Genomic DNA, 22,244 nt, shown 5'->3' with positions numbered 1-22,244 from the left:
TGTTGCTGCATCGAAGAAAGGAAATTGTAAAAATTACGGCAGAAGTTCTGAAGAATAACTATTATAATTTAAGAGAAGACGGCAAAATACCTACAGAAACACTGGAGAATATAGATACAGAGGGATATATGAGAATTTATTTAAATACATATACTGATAGACCCGAGGCGCAAGATCAGCGATACATCGGAAATCATTCATTGGAAGCCGTAAGAAAAGAAAAGGATAGGAGAGAATTACTCCGTCAGAAGAAAAATCACGGAAGGAATAATATTTTTTTTAAAAATAATTTAAAATGGAAGATTTTCGTAAGACAAGACGGAAGATCTTACGCAGATTTAGAGAATTGGTTAACTAGAACACAAGAGAAGACTAAATGATTAATTTAAAAAGAAAGAAAAGAAAAACTTAAAATGAACATTTACTTGTCGACATTATTTGATTATATTGGCAGTTGCTAAGCATCCAGATGGACCGACCTGGAGGGAGATATCATCCGCCCAGCTGAACCTACCTAAGATGAGATGAGGAATCCAACCGAACCTCGAACCATGGCCAATGAACCAGCTATGTGACGAGCAGGAGGAGAGCAACTGACGGTTGATATGATGAAAGACGAGCTAAGTGTTTGCCATAAATATAATTCGTAATTTAGCTAGGCATATGCATTAGAATAGAGTATTCTAAGTGTGAAATATTTAAGAGTGCAAGTGAAACAGTGAAGTGAAGTGAAGTGCGTTACATTTAAGCTGCTAATACTATTTTAAGTTAGTGTATAATTAGGCTGATATCTTGTGGAGTATGGCTATGCATGAAATAAGTGAATTACCGAGGTAACTGAGAATACGAGTAGGAAGAAAAGTTATCTAACAGCTGAATGCAAAGATTATCGTCCGGTGAATAATATATTGAACCATTCCATTCATTGTCTTATAGTCATGATTTTAGACTGCGATATTTGGAATATTCGAGACCACCCTGAAAATCCTTGTATACTAATTTATTACATGAGAGAAGTGGAGTGTGAGCAGTTCTAGTGGGAAGAAAGCAGCTATGTAATTATGAAGTTTCTAGAATCTCATAAGATAAATTTATAACCCCAGCGAAGCTCTTTAATGTAGGCAGAGGACGCCAAACACTTCACCTATGTAGCGTGCCAACAAAGGATTTGGAGCGAAGAAAGAAATTAATTTATATCTTTGAGGACAGAATAGATGCATTTGATTTGATGAGAAAATTGCAACCTCCGTAATCGGCACAAGATTTTGATATGCGGCATGAGCGCCAACTGCTGCTGTTGTGTGAAACGCCTCTCCAGTAAATCTCGTTAATTAGCAAGATTAACAGCCAACAAGTGCCATTTGTGACTTTCTCAGTGTAACTAAACTGTCATTGACCTGAAGCATCTTTCAGTATGGCCGCGAAAGAAGCTATTCGTCATGTAGCGTCTATTGAAGATGTTATGAAGGACTTCCAAAGTCGCTTGGAACATGTCGCAAGCTGCACCTGCCGCGCAGATGAGCTGCAGCGGCTAAAGGCTGAGTTCTCCCAGTTCCAAGAAAAGGTGTCTAGTGAGCTGAAAGACATAACAAAAAAACTGGAATTTACTGAACAGCGCCTCGAACAACAGGCCGAACTGCTTGATGAAGCTGAACAGTACAGCCGGCGGAACTGCTTAGTGCTGCATGATATTCCAGAGGAGCCGGCAGAGAACGTTTACGATAAAGTTATCAACACGATGAAGGGCAAGTTAAATGTAGATATAACTATGTCTGATATAGATCGTTGCCATCGTTTAGGGGTGCTAAAACGAACCACAGCTCAGGTTGTTGCTACGGGTAAGCGCCTTATAATTATTAAGTTCGTGCGTTACCATGACCGGGACAGAGTTTGGAGGGCCAAGCGGCTGTTAAAAGGAACTGGCCTTCTACTGATAGAATCCCTGACAGGTATCAGAAAAACTATTCTAAACAGGGCACGTGAACACTTCGGACTCCGACGGGTGTGGACACAGGACGGCCGCATTGTTGTTTTGAAAGACAATGGACAGAAAATGTTTGTTAGCAGCATGGCACAATTAATAAGCCTTATGTGAGCGACGAGATTGACTAGGAAAAACAATGAGTGATATAATAGCGTATAATGTTTGTGTATGTGAATGTGATAGTGTGTGCGAGAGTGATTGTGTAAATATTTCTGGAGGTGCTTATGAAACAACTAGGGTGAGTAGTTTGAATTTTTCTGTTGATAATGGCTAACGTAAATGAGTCAATTATTTATACCGAACAGCATGTTCGCGATGTCATTGACCCTATCCCTCTTCATTGTCGTCCGCCTTCACCCTTACCTTCCCCTTCACTAGCTGTGGCAGGAGACATTCTTAAGGAAAGGTTAGCTCCCCACCAACAATATTTTCAGTGTTGTCATATCAATGCACAATCGCTCCTTTGTCACTTTGACGAAATACAGGCTCTATTTAGTAACAGTAACTTGCATTGTATTTGTGTAACAGAGACATGGTTACAGCAGTCACTCAAATCTGATCTCGTAAAGCTGAATAACATGACGTTACATTGCCTAGATCGTTTAAATCGTGTAGGGGGCGGTTACGCTATATATTGCAGTAGCGACTTAAAAAGTAAAATAATTATGACCTCAGATCCTAAAACTCCATTTCGACCTGAATTCATGTTTGTTGAACTCTTGGTTAATAATCAAAAACTACTGATCGGAGTGGTATACAAGGCGCCGGACATACAACATATATCTGACCTAGAAGTGGCATTATCGAAGTTAACTCCGCTGTACGAAAACATAATCATTTTTAGTGACTTCAATACTAATCTCCTAGTTACAAGTAACGAATCAACATACTTACAAAACTTATTCCATGGCATGGATTACAATATACTGCCACTAGACGTGACTAACCATGTTCACAGAATAAACCACACGTCTCACACACTGATTGACATTATAACAAACAATCCGCAGAAAGTGGTAAAACATGGACAGCTTGCTGTACCAGGTATTTCGACCCACGATCTCATATACTTATGTTACTCTCTCAAGGCACCAAAGTACAAAACCAGGTACATAATGCGAAGAGACTTTAAGCATTTTAATACTGAGATAATACGAAATGAAGCATATCAATTGCCGTGGAATGACATTCTACTGACTAATGACATTGATGATAAGGTTGACAGACTGAACTCTTTAATATTAGGACTGTATGACAAACACGCTCCGAAGAAGCAAATTCGAGTTTCTCACCCTTCATCTCCTTGGCTAACAAATGAAATTAAGTCGGTCGTGGCAAATCGTGATGCATGGTATAGGCGATTTAGGCGAACTGAAAGCAATAGTGATTTTGAAAATTACCGTATTCTTCGAAATCAAGTTAAGAAATTAATTCGTAACAGCAAGTATAAATATATACAAGAGATAACAAACAGACGAAATTCAGCACTAATATGGAAACATTTGCATCAGATGGGTATAGGTCGCAGCCTGACCATGCAGACACCCAGTATACCACTTGATGATCTAAATTCTCATTTTACGAAAGCAACATACACTAATAATGATATTACTGACAATAATGACTATGATGCTAACTATCCAAATAATGATAATAATAATAATAATAATAATAATAATAATAATAATAATCATCATCATCATCATCATCATCGTCATCACCAACCAGTTAATGACCTAACTGATGATGATATTAACGACATAAATGTTCATTCCCGAGTAAATCAAGTAAAATTCACTTTCAAAAAAGTTGGTGCGAACGATGTGAAGCGTGTAATTTACTCCCTCAAGTCTCATGCTCTGGGTAATGACGACATACCATTATCTTTCATAAAAAATATTATTGGTGCCATATTACCTATTCTGACGCATATATTTAATCATTGCTTCGTACAGGGAGTATTCCCAACTGTGTGGAAGCACGGTATCGTCATTCCTATTCCTAAGAAGAATTCTCCTAGTTTATCATCAGATTATCGCCCTATATCCATTCTCCCACCCCTTTCCAAAGTACTAGAATGCTTGGTACACGAACAAGTCCTCACTTACTTGACTAACTTCTCACTGCTTGACCCTTACCAACCTGGTTTCAAGAAAGGACACAGCACAACGACTGCCCTACTGAAAGTAACTGATGATATCCGACAGGCAATGGACAATACCAATATAAATGGTCCGTTATTGGACATTATAAATTTTCCAGCTAGCTCATTCTTGGTTGCCAGCGTTTCGCCCTCGTGTGCTAGGGTGGGCTCGTCAGTTGGTACCTAGCACACCTACCAATACGCTGGCTAGTGCATACTGTGGAGGCCACTGCGTAGGCTAACTGGAGCCACCGGCAGTGCCAATGCACTAAGAGACTTTGTCTCATCACTAAAAATTGATGCCTGCTTGGCCATCAGATCATATAGATGTTGATTCCCATAGGGAATCTGAAATATTTGTCCTGAATGAGCAAATTTATAATACCAATATAAATGGTCCGTTATTGGAAAATTTATAATGTCCAATAACGGACCATTTATATTGGTATTATAAATTTGCTCATTCAGGACAAATATTTCAGATTCCCTATGGGAATCAACATCTATATGAGGCAATGGACACTCGACAAGTGACTGTACTGGTTCTACTTGATTTTTCTAGTGCTTTTGATACTGTTGTTCCTCAACTGCTACTTTCAAAATTGGATTCATTAAATTTCAGCAAGACGGCAAACTTTTTCAGTTCGTACCTCAAAAATCCCCGTCAGTGTGTCAAAGTAAATAATAGCAGATCTGAGTGGCTTAACAAACCCCTCGGTGTCCCCCAAGGGTCTGTACTTGGACCATTGCTGTTTGCAATTTACTTACACGATGTTGCCAAATCGATTACACATTGCAAGTATCATCTTTCTGCTGATGATCTGCAGATCTACTACCACTCAAGAACTGATAAAATTCAGAGTGCTGTAGAAAAAGTTAATGCTGATTTAAGTCTCATAAGTCATTTTGCATTGAGTAACAATCTCAAAATTAATCCTCTTAAAACGCAAGCAATAATCATTGGTACTTCGAAAAACTTACACGTCTTAAAACAATACAAAATTCCTCCTGTAGCACTAAACAATACCCTTATTCCATTTTGTGAAACAGTTATGAATCTTGGTGTGGCTATAAGCGAAACATTGAACTGGTCGCAACATGTGATGAAAGTGTGCCAAAAGGTATATCAAAGCCTGCATCCTGTGAAGCGGTTTAAAAATATATTTCCTCGGTCCTTGGAAAATAAAGTTCATTCAATCACTCTTGTTTCCAATTCTCGAATACTGTGATACAGTTTTTATTGATATCAATAGCGAGCAAAGCATGAGACTGCAACGCGCCCAAAATGCATGCATCAGGTATGCATTCGACATACAACCATACGCCCATGTATCCCCATTCTATACACAATTATCTTGGTTACGACTGAATGGCAGACGTAGACTCCACGCAACTACTTTGGTGTATCAAGTGCTTTCTGAAAACACTCCTCCTTACCTATCCACCAGATTTCGCTACCTTAGTTCCCTGCACCTGTTCAATACCCGGTCAGGCTGTACGCTAGAAATTCCTGTGCATCGAACCGCAACCTACAACAGATCGTTCACGATCACCGCCACAAGCTGGTGGAATGAACTCCCAATGACATCAGGGAAGCTAAATCTAAGACAAAATTTAAAATCCTTTGCCAGCGTCATCTTTTAAGCACTTCCAGTCTTTCTTGAGTGTGAATGGGATGCATGAATGAGAGTGAATATGGTTGTTTATAGCAATGTGTTCCTGTATATAATTTAGTTATACTTTACTCACCTTAGTTTAGTTAGTGATACTTTAGTTGCTTTAGTTATACTTTAGGTTGTAAAGATTTCATATTTAAATTTTATGTAAAATAACTTATACATTGTACATACATGAAGTGGTTAAGTGTAAGAAAGGGCCGGGAGCCCTAACTTCGCCACAATAAAGACGCTTTAATAATAATAATAATAATAATAATAATAATAATAATAATAATAATAATAATAATAATAATAATAATAATAATAATAGCATAGTGAGAAGTGCATAAGGGAGATAAGTACTTGGCGCGCATTATGCATGCAAGCCGCGAGCGGGAGAATGTCGCGGGTCACTCGTTAGTGTGGGTAAGCGAGCCGTATTATATATATATGGAGCCGTGGAGCGCTTGAGATTCATTCTTTGACTGTCTTGCTGTCGGGACTGCGTGAGAAGACTCCGAGCTGACATTGAGACTAGCATCTGAGCTGCGAGCCGCAAACACCAAGCAAGATCTATTCGGGTATTCGGGATAGAAAGTAAGTAAGCAACCTGTATGACTAAGTTGAAATTTTTCATACTACATGTGCTAGCCTGCCTGTCATGAGAGGATGTACTGCCTATGACTTAACTGTCTAGCTAGTAGCTTCATATGACTCTGAGGACCAATTGTTAGAAAGGAAGTACGGAGAATAATAATAGCTCAGATTATTTCTGGTAGTTGAGAGTAACATTTCTATGAGAGGACAACAAGATCTTGTCACCATATGTGAATAAGTGAATTCTTGACTAAACTCTAGTAGAGAACCGAACTTAGAAGCGTGCGAGAGGGGGCGTTTGTGGAAACAGGCATCGAATTGGAATCCTCTGTAACACGTCTCTTTACAGTTTTCCCTTCACCGACCCAGCGGGAGCAACGACACGCTGAGAACAAGAAAGAAGTACGGCGAGTTGGAGAAGGCAGGAGTTGTCAAGACCCCGAGCATCGACACAGGGACACCAGGAAGGCGTGCTCATCACGACGCCGAAGGAGACACCTCACAACCTTCGAGGAAGCTGCAGGAGAAGCCTTCATCAGCCAGCATGTATCCAGTAATCCGCATACCTGTGCTGCCGGCGATGACAACTGCCAACATGGAGTAAAATCCAGGGGTCCATAGAGGGGCTGCCTCGAAATGCCATCGATACGTCCAGGTTAGATCACTCCAATTGGTTCTAAGCATGTAAATTATTGCAGTTAGGTTCAGGGTGGCCGTCAGCCACAACAATAGCTGTCTGATGTAAATAACAATTTGTTTAGAGTAATCAAGTACAGACCTCGAACTCAGGATAGTAGGATAGGCAGTAGGTTGTATATTCCCACTTGTATAATTTTGATTTTTTAAAATTTCTTTATTTTGTGGTATCTGTTCCGTCCTGGTCATGTTTGCTAGGTCCGTTAACCAGATACGGTAGTTAGAGCAGCGTAGCCTATATTTATTTGAGAAAGTACGTAATTCAGAGGAGATCTAGACTTGCTCCTTGACTCACATAGGCTAACGGGGCTGGGTGTGTGTGCCATGTTGCTTTAGATATCTTTAAATAAACTTCTAGCTGATTGCACGTATTGTTATAGTGATGCCGAGCGCAAGTAAATGATGAACATTATGATGTGAATATTCTGCATTATTCTGGCCGTGGTAGCGCCAGGGAATTGAGTCCTTGTATACTTATGGATAAGCCCAGTGGAGGCAGAGATAAGATAATGATTGAATAATTTCGGCGCTAAGATTGTTATATCATGTGATTATAGAAGGGAACTGAGGTACACGGCTGGTATGCCTTTATCCGATCAGCTGAGCGCTCCCAAGGGGAGCAGGGCCGACACACATTCCTTTTTTTTTTTTTTGTGGGGGTTGAGGAAGTCACGTTTTACATCACCGGCTAGGGAAAGTGATTAAGCTGTCTGCGCTAGCTCAAGTGTTTGCAGGGAGAGTCTCCCCCGGCCTTGACATTGTGTAGCCAGCAGGGATCGCATTTTGTCTGCATGGCTTTTTCTTAGTCTTGCCACTTGTTTATTTAGCTAGTTGATGATAGAGCTGTATTTTCCATGATTTATTGATGAGTTTAGGTGCCTTATGGATGACGGACTGTGAACCTTCATTCAGTCCAGGCCATGTAGATTGTAGTTTTGTTGTTTGATGATCTGGGGTTCGAGGTACTGTGACCGATGTTTTTCGTGCAGAGGAGATGGCTCTTCTGACGAGTTTTTGCATAGAAAGTTATCCTTTCTTATTACTTTTGACTATTCCATGATTCATGCCTGTTCCAGCCTGGCAGTACGATAGGATTGTGACCTGGAAGTCAACTGCAACAAACTATTGACAAAATTATGTGAGATCTTAACTTCTTGTATATATTTGGATACTTTCCTTTTTTAATTGTAATAAATCCATTTATGTTCAATGTGAATGCAGCATTGTTTCCCGTATTTTCATTTTATTTTTGGTTGTTCTTACCTTGCTATCTTGCATATCCACGTTTGATCGTATTTCCCCCTTTTGCTCTACCCTGTATCCCTGAGACATGTGCGACTGAGTTGCTGAGCATGGATATGTAACGCAGGTAAGAGATGTGCACGAGCCCACGCTGGTGGGAGTATTGTTCACTATGGTGCTCTTGTTTCGAGCTCAGCATTCGCTGGATTGGAATCAAAAGCACTGTAGGGCACAATATACAGATCTTGCGAAACCATTCAGTTAACGATTACATCACAAGTGGATCGCATGAGAAGGAGTGAAAGATGTAGTAGAGTTATTCTTTGTAAAGTAATGTTGTTAAATGCACAACCGGAATATTTAAGGTTAAGCATCGTAATTTTGGAAGAGAATTGATCTATTTAAAGGAGTATTTATGTACAGAAGAATGTTACGACTTAGTAATTGCATTTATTATGAAGGAGGTTATGAATGATGAGAAATGGTATTGAGAAAGATGAAGTGGAATTAATTGAAGTTTTATAATGAAGAAAGCAGATACATGAATTGATTTAAGTATGATAATGTGCGCTATGGTGATTGAAACGTATATATGGATGGTAGATGCTAAATATGAATATATTGGATCAGTTAGATGATGCAAGCACAAGGAAAGAAATACACCGTGGGAGTGACATAAAATAAGGTATGAATAGTGAATATTCACATATGGTCGAGATTTGAGAGGTGGTGTAACGTCAAATACAGCTGTTAATACTAAAATATATGTTTCTTATGACGTATTCTCGTAACATATGTGAAGTGTAAGGTGTGTTAAGCCAATATAAATAATAGAAGCGATGCATATACATAGTACCGAGATATCATAACTTAGATAATTATATAATTACTTGCACATATGATATATTAAAGATAAGTCTAATGAATGGATACATATTGAGCCGTACAGCAGTAAATTAAGAATTTTTTAGATAGAATAGTGAGACAGATTAATTTATATTTTGAGTGTTGATTTATAATTCATGTTATAATTTAAAATGAGAAGATAGTAAATTAAGAGCCATGATTTAAGAGGCAATAGGGATGGAAACCTTAGCACGTCAGTCATCATAATACAGTTCTTCGCCAATGATATACTACATCAACAAATTCGGATTTCATGATTTCAGAATTTATAAATTATAAGGAGGAATTCCAAATTTTTTAAAACTACGATGTAATTGTGATACAGTGATAAATATGAATGATTGATTTAATTTTTCAAAAATGATTATGGATATGGAAACTTGAGTTCATTTCAGAAATACTTAATTCATTATATCATATTATTTTGTTAGTAAGCCAGCGCTGACTTAAATGTTGAATTTTACGAATTATTATTGATTTTAACCAACAATTATGGAAGTTCATAATAACAGGAGTTCTCAATTCTTTATTACTTTCCTTAGTTTAATAAATGTGTTTTCTCATTATTTTCTAATACAGTGAGTGATAATTTGTAGTAGTTGTGAGTAGATTGACTTAGTTTTCAAGGTGTTTATCATGCAATTTGCGTTAGAATCTTCTGGAAGGATGGTGTAGGGTACTTCGTCAGAAACTATGGATTTCTTTGTCAACACTACACCAGGGTGCTCTTTCATATACACAAAGTGATGTATCTGGGCTATTTGTGGAATGTTTTTCATTCCAGCACAGAACTTGTTTTGCCAGTTATAAGTAGGAATTGTTACATTTCCGGATTCTGTGCCAACAGCGACAGGAATAATAGTGCTAGAAACCTGACAAATTTTATGGGCGACATTAATTAAATCTTCAATAACTTCACTTTCATTTTTCCAGAATGCTCTCTTGGAACAACCAAAAGACAAATCAGGTCAAAATTTTGTGTGTCTCACTGGAAAAATGAAATTTTACAACTGCTGTTCTTTCCTGTCATACCTCTCCACATGAGGTATCTCATTAAGAAGTTGTTTTTATTTTGCTGAACACAGTTATCAGCATGGAATTCTAAATGCTCCTCACCTATTGAAAAATTTTCCAAGAAGTGATGTACGAGAGATAAGATAGTATTTACTCCTTTACCCACAACACAAGCTTCTGGAATAATGTACAAAACAAATTTGTTAAGTGGTTCACACACAACACCAAAGAGACCCACTTTGTAGCCTGTAAGAAAGAAAATAGGCCCAACTTGTTGCGGATCGAATGGTAAGTGCACCTGTTCGGCAAAATCAAAACTATAATGCATTGTGCCTTTTCGTGTGTTACAGCTATGTGACCCAAGACACAAAGGAGTTTCCAGTTGTCTAATTCCTTGTCTACAATTGTCTATGGTGATTTTATAAGCAGCCTGCTTTGCTTGGACGTGATTAAGATGTTGTATAGCCTTCTCCATCAGATTTATTTTTTCCTCCTCACCCATAATTGACAGTTCCCTATTACAGTTTGATAGCTTCTACAAGTCATGCAAAGATCAGTCTTGGGTTTCTGAACTACTATGTTACTGCAACATGTACGCCAGATGGAATACCATGACGAGAGTGATACAGGAAATCTCTCTACTGATTTACAACTGTCAGAGTATAATATATGAACATACTTCTTAGACATGCTGCTTGGGAGAAGTATGAGATCACTTCTTCGTTTTGAAGGGATCCGGCCTGGCATGACAAGTGCATTTTGTTCACTGAAATTATTCATAAAGTTCACTGCATGTTTATGATCATCAAAAGGAATAGATTTTATCTGAGAAGTCTTTAATATTTTGGGGAATTTTAGGCTGCACCCTTCTTTCTTGAATTGTTCCTTTAAAATTTTTAGCCTCTTGGAGCCACAAGTGAATACAAATTGAAAAAATGACTGACACACATCCTGCACTCTGAAGTGATAAATTGTGTAAGTTTCTTTCCTGTCATAATTTTTTCTCTTAGTAGCTGTAGTCATTGGCTGGTTTCGTACTAAGGCAATCATTGCACCCATCATTAATATGTGGTGGTGAATGACATGTTCTCCACAATTGTAATCCAGTTCCTGACATTCTATTCTCGAAGAATGAATGAAGCTTTCGGGAAAAAGACCAGTGCAATTTCTTGTACAGCCACAACCCTTATTTATAAATTCTTTAACCTCCTCCATATATTTGGAGGCTGTTTGAACTTTGGGAACATCATGTAGAACACTTACGTCCACATCAACAGCGTCGTCCTGCAACTCATCTGTTGTGGAAATTTCAAAAGGTTGACTTTCCTCAAAATCACTATCCTCACCAGAATTTTCACTTTCAAACTCAAGGGGTGCACTGAAGTAATCCGAAATAAAATTCGATAGTTCCAGCGGCATGTCACTGTCTGTACATTGTTTTAAAGGTTTCATAATAACATCTGCTGCATCACTACGCCCTGACATAATGAGAATTATTCCTCCTTATTTTGGAACCTAGTCTATTTTAAAACATTTTAATAAACTTAAACAACTATATGAATAATAAGGAGAACACCACACTTTTCCACAGTATGAAATACACTGAAAGACTGTATCGGTATCGGAAATGTTTGGAGCAGAGAGGATGTTTATGAAACCTATTACCTTTATTAAAAGTGCCCAGCTAGGGTTTATTTATCATAAGATAAGATATCCAAGTCATCTTACCTTATGCTTGCACAGCTATGAGTGAGAGCAAGTAAGTGTGTGGACCCTCGCTTATGATGCGAAAAGTGGTCCCTTTTCTTAGTATTAGATAAACCTCATGTTTCAGCAGTGATTATTTTCAGAAGGTTTTTAAATTCACACAGTGACTCAAAATAACAACACATAAGCACAATAAATATTTGTAGTCTTATATTAGAAACTACCACTAACACATTGGATACCATGTCTTAAGGTGGCATATGGGCAAGCAGACTGCCATATTTGAAGGTTTTTAAAAACTGTACGTAGGTTGCAAATGTAAGACATTTATATCATAAAAAAATTAAGTGTCTATTTTACAGATTAAGAAGTTGCATTAAGATCTATCAAAAACTTTTCACATTACACATTTTCCAACGGTATGCCTTTTACAACAACAACAAAATTCTGACAACAAAGTCTTACACATAATGAGCTTGAGTGTGGAATAGTTTGAAGCATTCAGGGACACAAAGTGCTACAGAACTCATTGGACACCATCAGCATGTCTCTTTTCTCGTTACTTTCCCATTTTCCGCTTTTCCTTTATCTGCACAGACTGTGCAAGTGCGCGTTGGTTGTGCTTTCTTTACTGTTGGAGGAATCCTCTCAACAAAATGACGTCCTAGCAATCTGTTAGAGGCTGTACTTGATCCTGGTTGTTGGTGGACATCTGTTCCAGATTTTGCAAAAGGAGCTTCACCTAACTCAACCATGAACTGTTGTAGGTGGCAATTTTTTCTGTTACCCACATCCAGGATTTCCGGATACAACACAAATGCATTTTTTATGGCCATAACAAAGTTATGCAAGAACGACTTTTTCCACTATTTCAGTCGTTTTCTTCCAAAGGGATAATATGCTATCATCTGATCACATCTGTCTACCCCCATTTTATTCACATTGTAATCAAGGATAGCATTTGATTTAGATTCAATTTTGGGGCCTTCTCTTGTGTGAACAACATCATACGAGGTAATCTTGTGATAAGGTGACAAAAGCAAGACGTCCCTTCCCTTGTGTCCTTCCACTTCAAGCAAAGATGATGATTTCTGTGCATAAATACTAATTTGCCTCTCTGTATCTTCTTCTGAACAATGGTATTCTGAAGCAACTCTTTTCTGTTGGGCATACCAAGTTCCTAAAGCTTTAGTCTTCCTTTCACAAAAAAAGGCAAAAACTGGAGGGGAGCTATAATACCTGTCCATGTAAATAGTATGGCATTTGTCCAAGTAGTTTGCTAGCAGTGTAGTAAGAAGTGGAATAATACCAGTGACTGCAGCACCTTTCCCAGAATAGACTTCCATTATAACTTTATACCATATTTTTTGGACTTGTACACTCTGAATTGAATTCGACCACGAAAACCACATATTCCTTCATCAACTGTTAGTTTAGAGTATGGAACGTAAGAAGAGCAAAATGTATGAACAAGACCATAAAAGAAAGGACGAATTGTATGCAATGGATCATGGTTTGGCTGCCCACGAGGAATGTATGTTGTGTTATCATTCAAATGAAAGTTTGAAAGAATCATCTTGAAATGGTTTCTGCTCATAATGGATTATGGAAATGGAGTTGAAGGAAATGCACTTTTTCACCAATAGTCACTCAGTCTTGGTTTCTTTATAAGGCAAATATGAATTACATCTGCAAGAAACGCATAAATCTCACATAACTTGACTGGTCGCCACAAGCTCCACAAAATTTTTGGTTTAAATTTCATTGTTCATCTTAGTTTTTCAGTTACAGAGGCAGCATACTTGTTAGTCTCGGACTTGAAGAGTTTCACCATTGCTTCAGGAACAAAAATTGAAAAACAATGTAGCGCAGTCGATGTTGCAACCAGTGGAGCGGACCCAATTGTTCTTTAAAAATAGGCTCTTGAGGCAGAGAATCAGTGAAAGTCCAACCTAATTCAGTATCTGTATACTTCCTACAAGTGTTAGTACCATAAGAACAACGTTTACGCCTTTCTGGAGCTGGCGTGATGTCAGAAACCGCAGCCAAATCACCAAAAGTACCCGGCGAATGTGAATCATTCCCTGCCTTTGAATTATCATCACTTGCATCACTTCATTCTAAAATAAAGAAAACTACATTACTAATTTATTTTTGAATGAACCTCCAGTCATATGAAGATCATGAAACATTAGCTAAATAAAGTACAAAGTGCAAAATCAAACCTGGGTAGAATAGATAGGATAGGTTACCTTCATCACTAACATGAAGTTCAAAATCAGGGTCTAGATCCGAATCATCTACCTCTTCTTCTGAACCACTGTCATCAAAAATCACTTCTAACATCTCTACAATTCCACTTTCATTCAATGATCCACTCATGATAGCAGGAACAAATCACAGCCTAAACACTTCACACAATGTAAACTAAACTCTGAAAGTGCGCACTTTGAACAGCTGGAAGCAAGGCTGGAAGCATGGAGTGTAGAACTGAACACATGCAAAAATAAACTGCTATAAGTTCGAGAAAACAATGACAGAGGACACGAGCGCATGGTATAGCTGTTATAAAAGTTCTACAAAGGGGTATATATAGTTTCCGCCCTTTTCTCGTTCTGGCCGTGTTGACAATGTAATAAATATGTGGGCCCGAGTTAGCCTCGGGCACGGTCAGTCTGCGCTGTTACCCCACCCCGATACACACTCGGGCTCGGTCTCGAATGTGTTTAAAACTAGAAGTAACATGACACAAAATAACATAAGCATGGTAAACGTTCATTCACATACACATTCACTCCACAGTATTCATTCAACCTGGCGATACACATCAAGGAGATGAACACGACAAGATGACTTAAAGGAATTTAAGCTTTTTGTGGCTCTAATGTAATAGGGGAGAGACTTCCATATTCTTAGGCCTAAGTTCATTAAATAACTGCAAAATTTAAGTGTTAGTTTGTAAACTTTATTTTCATTCACTTTAAAAATAAATAAACAAATAAATAACCACCGTTATGAAGTATGGTCACCTGAAGAGATTGGTACAAAATTGCTCACTTTACAGGAAAAAAAGGATATCTCACCCCTGCTGACTGAAGGAGGTGCACAAAGACATGCGGATGATGATATAAGACCAGAGGATATAATGGAGAGGACCATCTTTATGAAGAAAGTTGCAAGGTTGAGGGATGATCTAGAAAAAAGAACCTGCTAACCCGCGGAACATCTTGGCAGAAAACGACTGAAAAGAAGAGTGAGTTTGAAAAACCTTTGGTACAATGTAAACAAAAGGGTGTAAGCCTAAGAGAGGCAGGTAGTTTGTGTAGCCTTAGTCCACAGTTGGCTGTATCGATGTAAATAAAAATAATAATAATAATAATAAATAGATAAATAAAAATAGCAGGAATCATGGCACTGACCTGAAGCATCTGTGTCAGACGTTTCCCTTTCAGCTTGCCCTTTTGCCTCACAAGTTCTTGAACATTGTCTAGATACTTGAGTAATTCATTCTCCTTTAGCCTAGGTACATCCCAAGTAGGATCCAAGGACTGAGCCTGAACAAATGAGTCCAAGGCTAATTTGTACTCTTCTTCATACTTCAGGGCCTAAGTAAAGAAACACAAATTTCCCACAACTTCAATTATTATTACTCTCGGGTAGAAAAAATACAAATTTACAGTTAAAGTAAAATAATAATTAAACAACAATTCAAATATTTTGTTATTCTCATTAGACCAATAAATTATTACATACATTCGAAACCGACTTTCAACCTATTAGGTCGTGTTACGTGCATTTAGTACGTGTTGAAGAGATGTTAAGTACAGAACAAAAATGGCAAACCAGACACCAGTGGGATTCGAACCCACAACCTCCCGATTTCGCGTCGGTTGCTCTACCAATTGAGCTATGGTGGCCTAGGCCATCTTTGTTCTGTTGGCAACTTAAACGCACTCTACAGCGTGATGGTAGTAGTACCAGACCTGTAGCTTAGGTCCTTTGCGGTCGTGAGAATTCAATATTTATTACATACATTATTACAAACATTATAAATATCATAACTTCTTGTCATTTTGTCACAGTTATGGGTGGAAACAGATATCCAAGCAATCACAAGCTGCCATTCATATCTATTTTCACTGACAGGGTGTGATATGATTTAACAACCTGTGAGAAAAGAGGGCTAATAAGGGTCCACCAGTCAATTAGTAGCCTATATGTTGAATAGTAATTAAATTCATTATCGTCATCATACATGTTTTGAGAAAATTATCATTTCTCTTCTTTGGTGATAAGAGAAAAAACATTCAAAATCTCCAAACATGCTTAAAATTATCACACATAAGACCTCACCATAAAACATCCAAAATAAAAAACACATTAAAATCTACAATTCTGTTTCATGTTACTTTCTAAATCCTATCTGATATTCCCTCTTGAGGAAAAATATTAAAAATCTTGTCACATTGTGAAAACAGAGTGCAGTTTGTTGAGTATAACATTCCAATTCTTGGAGTGTATTGAATGTGTTACACAAGAATTGGAATGTTATATCCAACAAACTGTACTCTGTTAATATTTCTCCTCAAGAGAAAATTTAAGACTGCTTGATATCTCTAATATTCGTGAGAAAATATGACTAGGTGCACGAAAAATTGTGAAATAACTTAATATTTTGTGAACATTTCTAAAATATCTAAATATTTGAATTTTAAAGATGGTCTAAGCCTACTGCGAATGAAAACAAGTAGAAAGAATGAGCCACAACCGAATGCATCTAACTTACAACATGGAAACATATAAGTCCAAAACACACAGCAGGATGTAATCGAGTCACTCGAGAGTGGAAACAGTGTGAATTCGTATCATTTATAAGAGGAGCCTGACAAAAAAAACATATCTCTAAACCTAAAGTCTACACATTAATTTCTTTGCAACACCCTCTTGATGTATTCTGTGGCAGCTTCTTTGCTTTACAATCAGATGTTCCTTGTCTGTTCCACATCTTCACTCTACTGCAGGTACAGTTTCTCAACTTCTTCTTTCCAGTCTGAATGCTCTATACACTTTGATGATGGAGACAGTTATTATCAGTGACAAAACTCTGAAGTTGTAAGTCATCCAAGACTACGCTCTCGTCACAAGATCGCTTCACTGAAGTCGCTGATAACAACAGTACTTTATTTTTGACAACAAATCTCTAATAAGGGAAAGAATGAATAGTTTTGGAAAACAAGTAATTACATGTATACGCACAATTTCACTATAGTAACAGGAGTATGCTTATTTGTGCTCACTGAAGGAGAAAGAAATGCAGTGTTAGTTAAGTACACAGTTGCAGGATGACATCATTAATTTCTTCATCTCCCACACTGCTGTACTTCACATGATCTTCAGTGTCCTCGGCTGTCACTTCGACTCTGATCGCATCTTCTTCGACCACATCCATACATCGTCCTCTTGGCTGGTGCCCTGGAGAAGAGTTTAACAACAGAATTGTTGGCACTCTGGATTACATGGCAATTTTCTCACATTTTGTAAAGCATGGGAACTACACTAAATTGTTCTCTAATATCTTTGTTTTTTATGTTGTCAAGTCTGGTACAACATAGTGGCCAACATAACATCCTCATTCCTGTGACATGGACCTTTTGTTCTTGGTATCTAGTAATGGGACAACATTCTGTCCCCTACAACAGCACAGGTCTCACTAGGGTCGTGCAAGTCTGAAACTTGAGTAAACAGGCAGTTTACAGTCACAGAGAACTGCTGTAACTTGCCGCCATTTCATCCAGGTGGAACACCATAAAAGAAGCTTAATGAATAATAATGTAATGTAATATCGTGTGCCCTCCGGAGAGGCCTGGTGCAGATCATTTTAGTTGTTGATGAACATTGGGTAGCCTACATGTCTCGGTATATGATGATGATGATAATAATGTAGGGAGAGGGTTAAACCCAGTGTTGGCAAGTAGCATATTCTTGTTGAATCACACAAATAGGAGTGCCGCTTTTCACACTAACAAGTGGATGCTTGTATTCACAATGACTCATCTTCCTGTAATCTAAAGGAAGAAATATTTTTCTAAACATAATTATTATTTGTATTTTCAACATATTTGTCACCAGCCAAATTAAAATTTTCAAAGTAGCTCTCAGGTCCAGATGGTTTGGCAACTCTTTGTAGGTCGTGCATTAGAAGCAAACTAGAATGTCCCTAAATTTTACACGAAGTCCCTACAAAATTATTTTTATTCCAGATAAGCAAACTCAAAACAGTGGTGATGAAACAGGGAGATATGACCAGTAAACATCAGGCTAGGAAACCAATCACTGGAAAGTGTGGAGAACTTTACAAACCTCGGCAGTGTAATATCTCGAGGCACACTAGCCACAAAGGAGGTGGCAAATAGAGTGCACAAGAGCTCTCACTCTTACCAGCAAGTATGAACACTCCTCTGGGATCCCAAAATACCAAACAAAATCAAACTTAGTGATATTCAATCAGTACTTCATAGTAATCTTAACCTATGGTATTGAAACCTGCACCCTCACTAAGAAAGACTCATCAAGGTTGCAGGAATCTGAGCTAAAGTTCCTGAGGTCCACAATTAAAAGAAAGAAGAAAAAAACTGGACAAGTTTTTTTTGCTAGTTGCTTTACGTCGCGCCGACTCAGATAGGTCTTATGGCGACGATGGGACAGGATAGGGCTAGGAGTGGGAAGGAATCGGCCGTGGCCTTAATTAAGGTACAGCCCACTGGACAAGTTAAGGAATGATGTGGTTAGAAAGGAAGCTGGGATTGAGACGTCATTGTTAGATCGGATCAGCATGTCCAGATTGGGGTGGTTTGAGCATGTAATGAGGATGGAGCCAACAAGGACAGCTTATGTTAACTTGGAGAGACATGAGGCAGGAAAACAGATGGTGGGAAGACCAAGATCCCACTGGATGGACATCATAAAGATGGACATTGTATATCAGGGAAGGACACTGGAGGATATCAATAACAACAGAATGTATTTCAATAAGACAGAGTGAAAGAGGTTTGCTAACTACCCAGGAAACTAGAACTCTAAAATGATGATGATGATGATATTAAAACAAGGTATTTTCTTCTATAACTGTGAGGTAATCTAGACTGCCAAAAAGAACTCAGTATAAGATAAATTTAGAAAATACCTGAAAAAGAAAACGTTTATTAACACATTATACCTGAACAAGACACCGTGGAGAGCGCATGAGCAAGATGCGCCAGTGGCGGAAATAGACAAAGAGTTGCAATATACTCGTTAAGTTTTTTTAAATCCCTAGATTTCCTGCCATTTTATGAAATCCTGCAAAGAAGGAGGAATGTCCCAATGCATAGGAACCTGTTGCTATAGTTAGAAATACTGTTGTCTTTTAGCATTGAGATGATCTGGATCAGAATTTAATGCTGTTAAGGCTGATTTATATGTTAACTCATCCAAGTCCAAACACAATTTCAAGAAAGATTCCCAGGTATAAAATTTCCAGGTCACCCAACTCAACCTCTTGGAACTCTTATCTGTAGAATAGGTTTTTTTAAAAACCAGGTGAGTTAGTCATGCGGTTAGGGGCACACAGCTGTGAGCTTGCATCCAGGATATAGTGGGTTCGAGCCCCATTGTCAGCAGCCCTGAAGATGGTTTTGCATGGTTTTCCATTTTCACACCAAGCAAATGCTGTACCTTAATTAAGGCTATGGCCAATTCCTGCCCACTCCTAGGCCTTTCCTTCCCTATCGTTGCAATAAGACCTATCTGTGTCAGTGCGACGTAAAGAAAAATGCTTTAAAAAAAGTTTTAAAAAATTACCTACTCAAGAAAAAAATCCACACATCTTACAAGAAATTAAATACCCGGCAAGAAATTGGCAACATTTCACAACATGAACTGTGAAAAGTGATGTATAGTTCCTTAACCCTACAAGTGCCAACAGTCGATTTTTCAACGTTGTGCGCATGTCCATAGTGCCTGTGTCGGAAAAATCAACGTTCGTAAAAGGCGTGATAAAAATGCCTTATATTTGAAGTTAAAAATTTCATGATTGTTTCGTATTGAATAGAGAAATATACAATATTAAAAAGAAGGAAGGATTCACCTTTCAATACTTTGTTATTAAGTTGAACCAAATAGAAGTTACAACCTGTTAATTTGGGACCGGTTTCAACACATTTGAAGTGTCATCATCAACCAATTAGCAAAGCAGTGCAAAAATTGTCATAAAGATCTAAAAACACATAACAGAATGATCACAGACAAAAAATTAACACTATTTCATGCCAAAGCAATTCCAGTTGATGTTCATAACACAATGATCACAGTCAAAAGAGTAAAAGGAACAACACTATTTTGTGCCGAAACAAATCCAGTTGAAGTTCATAAGCAGGTCTAGCACAATCCTGTTATACCACATTCACATATGAAGATGTATGAAGATGATGTATTTGAGATCAATAATGAGTTAAAGGACTTGTTCTAATATGAAAACTTGAAGGATAACTCGTTATGAAATTGAACTTGTGATATACAGTTATGTATAGTTGTTGCTAGGCAGGTCTTGTAGGCATTTGTTTCTCCAGCCAAAGAGTAAAAGGTGACATAATTGAAGTCTTAGGAAAATAGTGTAGGACTTAATTTCAACAATTCAAAGCGGATATATACATTTTAAAAATAATTTAAATTGTTAAAAAGAATAAAACCAAATAAAAAATATATTAAAAATAGGAAGAAATTTTAAAAGAAATGACAATGTGAAGCTCAACTTGAACAGCTTGCCATGGTGACTGATAAATTAATGGGAGATGATAAATAGAGAAAAGGGTGGGGAATGAAATGAAATGGCATATGGCTTTTTAGTGCCGGGAGTGTCGGAGGACATGTTCGGCTCACCAGTAACAGGTCTTTTGATTTGACGTCCGTAGGCGACCTGCGCGTCGTGATGAGGATGAAATGATGATGAAGACGACACATACACCCAGCCCCTGTGCCAGCGAAATTAACCAATGATGGTTGAAATTCCCGACCCTGTCGGGAATTGAACCCGGGACCCCTGTAACCAAAGACCAGCATGCTAACCATTTAGCCATGGAGCCGGACAGGGTGGAGAATAATGAGCGCTTATTAGAGGGTGGGAAGGAAAGGAAAAAATGGGGGGGTATCTAAGGAGCATCATGGGGGTGTTGCGGAAGGAGCAAGTAGCATGAGAGGATATTGTGTAAATTGTGAAAGATTGATCGCTTACTTGTTGACTTGAGGTTATTTAAAATGGAGATGAGAAAATCGAAAAGTGACCTATGTAAGAAGAGTTACAGTTGTTGCACTTAAAACGGTATATGTCTGACTTAGAAAAGACACTTGTTTTATTTAAGGAGTTGGAGTTATGCAATAATTCAAGGTTTCTATTATTAGTTCGAAATGAAATCGTGGTATTGTTATTTTTTTTTAATTTTTTTTACGACATTAGCAATACAGTAGGCATTTAAAGAATATGAAAAAACAAGATAATTAAGTATGAATCCAGGCCTACCAACCGCAAAATCTCTCCCTAAGATTCAGAAGACTGACGTCCCCATTCAACCAAGTATTAATCATAGACCCAGCCCACTTTACAAATCAGCACAATTCATTCAAAAATTTCTTGAGAATAATTACAAATTTTTATCAAATAAGTCTGTAAAAAAACACCATAGAATTAGTTGAGAAATTAAATAACTTTAATATTCAACCACACCATTCTCTACACTCTTTCGATATTGTAAAAATGTACCCCAGCATTAATACCAAAAAATTATTTCCTATTATTGAGAAGAATTTAAACACATACAGTTGCTTAAGCATACTTGAAATTAATGATTTTATGACCATCAGTTAATAACAACTTCCTCATCTTCGACAATATAATTTATCAACAAGATGGTTTGGCTATGGGTTCTCCAGCCTCAGGGATGCTAGCGGAAATATACCTAGGACTTTTTAGAACACAATTTCATTTATAACAACGATGACTTTAAACACGCATTATTTTGGGTCAGATACGTAGATGACACATTTGTGGTCCTAGATGATAGAGTTATTAATGCAGCATCTACTCTTAATAACCTGAATAAAATTGGTCCACATATTAAAATACACCCTTGAAACAGAATCAAACAAATCAATTAATTTTCTAGATATAACAATAAGCAAATTACCTTCCTCATTATCATACATGATTTACAGAAAAACAACACAAAGAGCTAATACCATAAAACAAGACTCTTTTCATCCACAG

At 37.7% G+C, this 22,244-nt stretch overlaps 1 protein-coding gene and 1 non-coding gene across 2 annotated transcripts in view; both read right to left on the bottom strand.

Annotated features, from left to right (window-relative positions):
* Nucleotides 1-22,244, bottom strand: part of LOC136866995 (tetratricopeptide repeat protein 5) — a 68,837-nt gene that overhangs the window by 20,137 nt on the left and 26,456 nt on the right. The window contains exon 6 of the mRNA XM_068226991.1: nt 15,367-15,552. Within this exon, the coding sequence (XP_068083092.1) occupies nt 15,367-15,552 (186 nt within the window). The remainder of the gene's footprint in view (nt 1-15,366; nt 15,553-22,244) is intronic.
* On the bottom strand, nt 15,792-15,865 carry TRNAS-CGA (transfer RNA serine (anticodon CGA)). The gene has a single exon. It is a non-coding gene; the product is annotated as a tRNA-Ser (tRNA).

This window comes from Anabrus simplex, chromosome 3 (assembly GCF_040414725.1).
Source record: "Anabrus simplex isolate iqAnaSimp1 chromosome 3, ASM4041472v1, whole genome shotgun sequence".
NCBI lineage: Eukaryota > Metazoa > Arthropoda > Insecta > Orthoptera > Tettigoniidae > Anabrus > Anabrus simplex.
This window is presented reverse-complemented; position numbering and strand designations above follow the sequence as displayed.